Below are 6,614 nucleotides of genomic sequence, written 5' to 3' on the forward strand. Positions count from 1 at the left end.
TTTTAAAATATGTATATAAATTATTTTACAAATAAATATATTATTAATATACATAATTCAAACTATGAAAAATATATTATTGAAATATTTAAAACACCAAATACATTTTAAAAACTTGATTTAAATAATGTTAAAATTAAAACATAATTACAATCACAGAAAATATTTTTATAAATCAGTCTTTTGTTGGGGATAAGAAAATACACTTTAGTTTTTAATTCTAAGTATTTAATATTGTATTCTTGTTTTTCCATACTGTAATATATAAAAAAATGTATAATCTATTTAAGTTTTAGTATTTTATACTGAATTATCAATTTGTTAGTTCTTTACATATTAATTTTATTTTCCAAATTTTGTAGTATCATATATTACCATTTTAATATTTAAAAGACTTGTAATATCAAATAAAATAATGTCACAATTAATATATATATTAGCATATAAAAATGTATAGCATAGATAAAATAAAAATCAAATATGATCGACAATGAAAATTCAATCATTGAACAAGTTGCATGATGTCTTCTCGGGTACACCACTCTACTTCTATAAGTGGTGTATTGATTTACTAGATAATATTTTTTTTAAGAAATTCATTAAATATATTTTTCTCCAATCATGATATTATTACAAAGTTGTTTTCATGTGATGATTAGTTTTGAAGATGCTGAGCACATACAAGATAATTTTCAGAATCGTGAACACGTACAAAATAGCTGATAAGGTTTTAAGTTACACTGCATACAATTTGGTTAAATTTTCTTATATTGTAAAAAATTATAGATAAAAGTGATCACAATTGTTGTAATCAGTAATGGAGAAAGGAGATTCTAAATCGATTATTTGGAACGTTTTACATTGGTTGAGGACCATTGTAGTAGACCACGTCGTCAAAAGGGAAGCCTTATCTACGACGATCGCAAGGACTATATATCTTAGAATATGTATGTTTTTAATTGCAGTCCCAAACTTTCCAAAATTTAACAGTGGCCAAAATCATGATCACCAACTATTTTTTAAAACCTAGCTACAGAGGATAAAGTCGTTGCTTAAACATCTTCTCGCCTATAAATAGATCCAAATAATGTGAGGTTCCATACTTCAAAATCCAAATCTGGCAATTAATTATAGTTTAGGCTGCAAATTATGGAATCCCATGATGAAGAGCATGCTGCCAAACTACTTAGAGCTCAAACCCACATATGGAATCACATATTTAGCTTCATAAACTCCATGTCCCTTAAATGTGTGGTTGACTTAGGCATACCAGATATCATACACAACTATGGCCAACCCATGCCACTCTCAAACCTCATTGCTTCACTACCAATCCACCCATCCAAAACTTGCTTCGTCCATCGCTTGATGCGAATCATGATCCATTCTGGCTTCTTCTCTCAACAAAATCATGACTTGGAGAATGAGCTAGAAGCCAAGTATGTGCTAACCGATGCATCTGTACTATTGCTTAAGAACCATCCGATGAGTGTGACACCTTTCTTGCATGCCATGCTTGATCCAGTTTTGACAAATCCATGGAATCAATTTTCTACTTGGTTCAAAAATGGTGACCCTACACCATTTGAAACGGCACATGGGATGATGCTTTGGGATTATGCTGGCGCTGATCCGAAACTTAATAGCTTGTTCAATGATGCCATGGCAAGTGATGCTCGATTTGTCACTAGTTTGGTGATTGAGAAATGTAAGGGAGTGTTCATGGGATTGGAGTCATTGGTTGATGTTGGGGGAGGCACAGGGACCATGGCAAAAGCCATTGCTAAATCATTCCCTCGGGTGGAATGCATTGTGTTTGATCTACCACATGTTGTTTCTGGCTTGAAAGGAAGTGAGAACCTTAAATATGTTTCAGGGGACATGTTTGAGGCAATTCCTCCAGCTGATGCCATTCTGTTAAAGGTAAATCACTATTCACATTCAGAATACAATTTTACATTCATACCATTAACACCCAGTTTTTATACTTGAGTGATGTCAAATTTTAAAGAATTAAAGCAAATAGTTGATGGATTGGAAAAAAAAATGAACGATTTTATCATCATTGATCACTTGAAATAACTTCAAATTTTTATATGTATATTGTTCACTAAGCTAGTAAGCTAGCACTAGCTAGTAGTCCAACTACATATCTGCCACTGTCATACCAAATCAGACCAACTAAGTGGTCTATATGGCTTTTAATAATTAGTACTAGTTTATTAAGTGGGTACGTAAAGTAGCTAGCATATGATTATTTGACAAGTAAATCTCTGCTCATATTCTAGAAAAAATAGTTATAGATCTCTTCAAATTTGACTTTTCTTTTTTCTGAAGTATTGAGTATATGTTGCGGTTAAAAACGTTACATGATGTGCCAATTCATTCTACCAAGCTTAATATGAATGCAAGTCAATATTTATTTCTTTTTTATGATTCTTATCGGTGTGTTACTTTGAATGACAAAGCAGTGGATATTGCATGACTGGAATGATGAGGAGTGTGTGGACATATTGAAGAAATGCAAAGAGGCGATAACGAGGAAAGGCAAAGAAGGGAAGGTGATCATCATAGACATGGTAGTGGAGAATGAGAAGAGAGATGATGAATCAGTTGAAACACAGCTCTTCTTTGATATGCTGATGATGGTGTTGGTCACTGGAAAAGAGAGAAGCAAGAAAGAATGGGCTAAGTTGATTTCCTCTGCTGGTTATAACAACTACAAGATAACTCCAGTCTTTGGCTTAAGGTCTCTCATTGAGATCTATCCATAGTAAGTTAATGAGATGTGCCAGCACTCTATCATTCATATATGTAAGGGCTATAATTTTTCTGTTTCGATTCATGAGTGAATGTTGAATAAGTAACAATAGCAATAGACTGAACTCTCTTCATCATAGTTGTGTTGTTGGAACAGTACTGTCAAGAAAGGAAAAAAAAAAGATCTGAGGATAAGTATAGTTTGCGTGGTATATATAGCAGGTGAAGAAGAAAAGGAACACGTGGTTAAAGAGCACAGCGAGAGTTTAGCAATTACTTTTTTTTTTTTTTGGTAACTGAATTTGCCTTGTATTAGATTTGTGAAGAACTAAGTTTGTGAGAGTTGTTATTGAATAAGATTGTTTCTAAAGGGTTTGATAAAGGTATAATGCTTTATCTAAATACATTTCACTATTTTAATATTTTAAGTTAGTTCATAATGATGTGATTATGTGTCATGTCAATAAAGATAGATCATTAATCTCATCTTAATAATAATGTCATGTCAACAATGAAATTAATGAGACCAAAAAAAAAAAAATTATGAAAACTTAAAATAGATAAAATAAATATTACAGAAACTAAAAATGAAAAGAAATTATAAGAATTAAAAAAAAAAAAAGAATTTGCTTATGTCTTCAAATGTCACTTAAAGTTGTTTATATTTTTTATTTTAAATATTAGGTTGGACAGAAATGATCATTATATTCATGTTAAGAATAAATAAAGCAAAACATAGTGGTAAAAAAATATAGCAAATTAAATCCTATAATTTTCCTTTTGGATGAAGTATGAATATAAAAAGTAAGAGACAATAAAGTTCAAGACATCACCAAAGAATTTTTCTATATGATGACTTTAGGATAAAAATCTCATCTTTAGCTTCAAAACAACACATATCCTAATTAGCCAAAGTATCAATCACATGATTAGAATCATGTGACAGAATTTCAAGTAACAAAGTTCAAATGTTTTTCACTAACACTATTAAATAAAATAAGATTAATTGAAATTTATTTGTATTTGAAGTCAAGACACAGATATTTTTTTTTGCTTGCATTTGAAATCAAAGAAAGCAAGTTCATCTAAACGCTTAATGAAAATGGTTGGAGGTAGACAGAGGTGAATGCACATATAAGCTTGTTCTCACAGTATGAATTTTTATACTTGAATATAATACTCCTATTCATGTGGGGATAGATGCAAAAGTTTGACATGAGGAAGGTCACAAGCTTGGATAGGTTTGGAAGATAAATGGTTTGTGATAATATATAAATGCTAAATTAAAACATATTATTGGAAAACAGTTGAAGGATTGGCGTCGAAGTGGTTGAAGGATTAGCGTACATGGGGCTAGTTATTGCGATGGGAATAAATGCTAAACTAAAACATATTATTGGAAGACAATGTAAGGATTGACGTCATAATAGTTAGTGTGATGAGAATAAATGTTATTATTGGACGACGGTTGAAGGATTAGTGTATGTAAGGCTAGTTATTGCGGTGGGAATAAATATTAAATTAAAACATATTATATACTAAATTAAAACATATTATTGGAATTGGTGTCGGAGTAGTTAGTGAGGTAGGAATAAATACTATTATTCTCATCTTAATAATAATGTCATGCCAACAATGAAATTAATGAGACTAAAATAAAATAAAAAGAATTTTATGGAGACTTAAAATAGATAAATTAAACTTACAGAAATTAAAAATGAAAAGAAATTATAAGAATTAAAAAAAAAATTGCTTATGTCTTCAAATGTCACTTAAAGTTGTGTATGCTTTTATTTTAAATATTGGGTTGCACCAAAGAAATGACCATTGTGTTCATTTTAAGAATAACTAAAGCAAAACATAGTGGCCAAAAAATATAACAAATTAAATTCTATAATTTTTCTTTTGGATGAAGTATGAATACAAAAAGTAAGAGACAACAAAGTTTAAGACACCACAAATTTTTTTTCCATAAATTTCTCTATGATAATATCAAGATAAAAATCTCATCTTCACTTCAAAACACTTGAACACATATCCTAATGAGCTAAAGTATCAATCACCTTATTAGAATCATGTGACATAATTACAAGTAACAAAGTTCAAATGTTTTTCACTAAGGCTATTATTTCTATAATCTTGGATGCATGTTTATGCATGGAATAAGAAATTTTTTACCATGAATAGGTGAATCATACAATATACGTGATTAAGGGGTTGAGTTTCAAAATTCTATTGCATTTCCACCTAGTTTACTTTATACATACATGTCCAATATATATAACTATTCTAATTTATTTATTTTTTTCATTTTTAGTTCCTACATTAAAGTCTTTACGTTATTGTTAACAGGATATCATTGTTTACGCGTCAATGATAGGTTCACCTTTCATTTATCATGTCTTGCTATTTTTTTATTATAGTAAATAACAAGAATTGAAGTCGAAAAAATATCACTTACAAAGGTCAATATGATATTTAAGTCTCCTTAAGTAATAAAAATGTTTCTTGATTATTAATAGAAGTATAACAATATCGACTATTTGTGTTCTTAGATCATATATAACATCTTAAGTTTGTTGTTATATTTTTTCTAAAATGCTTTATTGTTGTCTTTTATTTTTTTTTAAATGCTTCAATGTGTTTCTTTATGTTGAAATTTGTAACTTAATATTGTCAATCTCAATTGATAGGAAATTATCAAATTGAGACATTTTAAAAAAATAAAGGACTATATTAAAACATTTTTAAAAGTAAAAACTTTGATTGAAACATTAAAAAATAAAATGGTCTAAATAAATAAAAGAACAAAGCTGATGATTAAACCTTTATACTTAACCTTTTGTTTGCCTTTTTTTAGCCCCACTGCACCAAAATAGTCAATACAGCTGTGTTGCAATATTCAATTTCTTTTCATCTTAATATTTTAATAACAAAGTATATATATATATATATATATATATATATATATATATATATATATATATATTCTAATATGTATCTTTAAGTCTTTATAAGATGTTATAAGATTTAGAATGACAAATCTAAAACTTTAATTTGGTAAAGTTAATATTTTAATTTGATCCATAATATGAAACACAAGACAAGCCAAATCTAACTTTGCCATGCCTTATTAGTTAAGAATTGTTGCCGACAGTTTTTTTCTGTGATTTTGTTGGTTGTACCTATTAATTTTACATTTTTACATGCAGTGTAATTTTGTTTTCTCTTTCATGGAATATCTAAATATAATATTAATTTTCATGATTTGTGTAGCCTTTTGCAAGAACTGATCACTGTTTTCTCTTTTTACTTATAGAAAAAACAAAGTAAATAGTTATTTAAGAAAGTATGGTATTCCTATGCCGACAAATTAAAAAGCAAATGGGCAAATTTTGGGCTCATCATCAATTAGATACGCAATCACCATATCGTATCTAATAAAAGTAGAATCGCATCAATCATTATTCCTGTGCAAATTCAATTATTGCTATGTATAGTAGTGATGTAATAAATGAATCACACCCCTTCTTTAATTTATATACAAAGAAGGTAATATTATATTTTCCTTACAAATTCTTTTACCATATTACAAAGAAAATATTAAATAAAAAAATACATATATTTAGTAAATTGAAAATATAAAATATATGGGAAAATAATTTTTATACAAGAATGAGATGAATAAATTTAAGCTAGATAATTATACATGGATAATTAAAACTAAAAGTTATATAATCACGTGAAATAGTCATTTGTCTCTAAAATATTACATAGTTTATAGTTTTTTTTTCTACCAAAAATAAAATTTATATTTTTCAATGTTCAACATACGTAATAAGATCTAATGGCTA

At 28.3% G+C, this 6,614-nt stretch overlaps 1 protein-coding gene across 1 annotated transcript; it reads left to right on the forward strand.

Annotated features, from left to right (window-relative positions):
- The first annotated feature begins 993 nt into the window (after window positions 1-993).
- LOC114383376 (probable O-methyltransferase 3) lies at window positions 994-3,146 on the forward strand. The gene is made up of 2 exons (XM_028343041.1): window positions 994-1,923; window positions 2,472-3,146. Exons 1-2 carry the CDS (start codon window positions 1,150-1,152, stop codon window positions 2,772-2,774), a joined length of 1,077 nt encoding a protein of 358 aa, XP_028198842.1. The 5' UTR covers window positions 994-1,149; the 3' UTR covers window positions 2,775-3,146.
- Window positions 3,147-6,614: the final 3,468 nt, after the last annotated feature.

The sequence above is a fragment of the Glycine soja genome, chromosome 14, assembly GCF_004193775.1.
Source record: "Glycine soja cultivar W05 chromosome 14, ASM419377v2, whole genome shotgun sequence".
NCBI classification, from domain to species: domain Eukaryota; kingdom Viridiplantae; phylum Streptophyta; class Magnoliopsida; order Fabales; family Fabaceae; genus Glycine; species Glycine soja.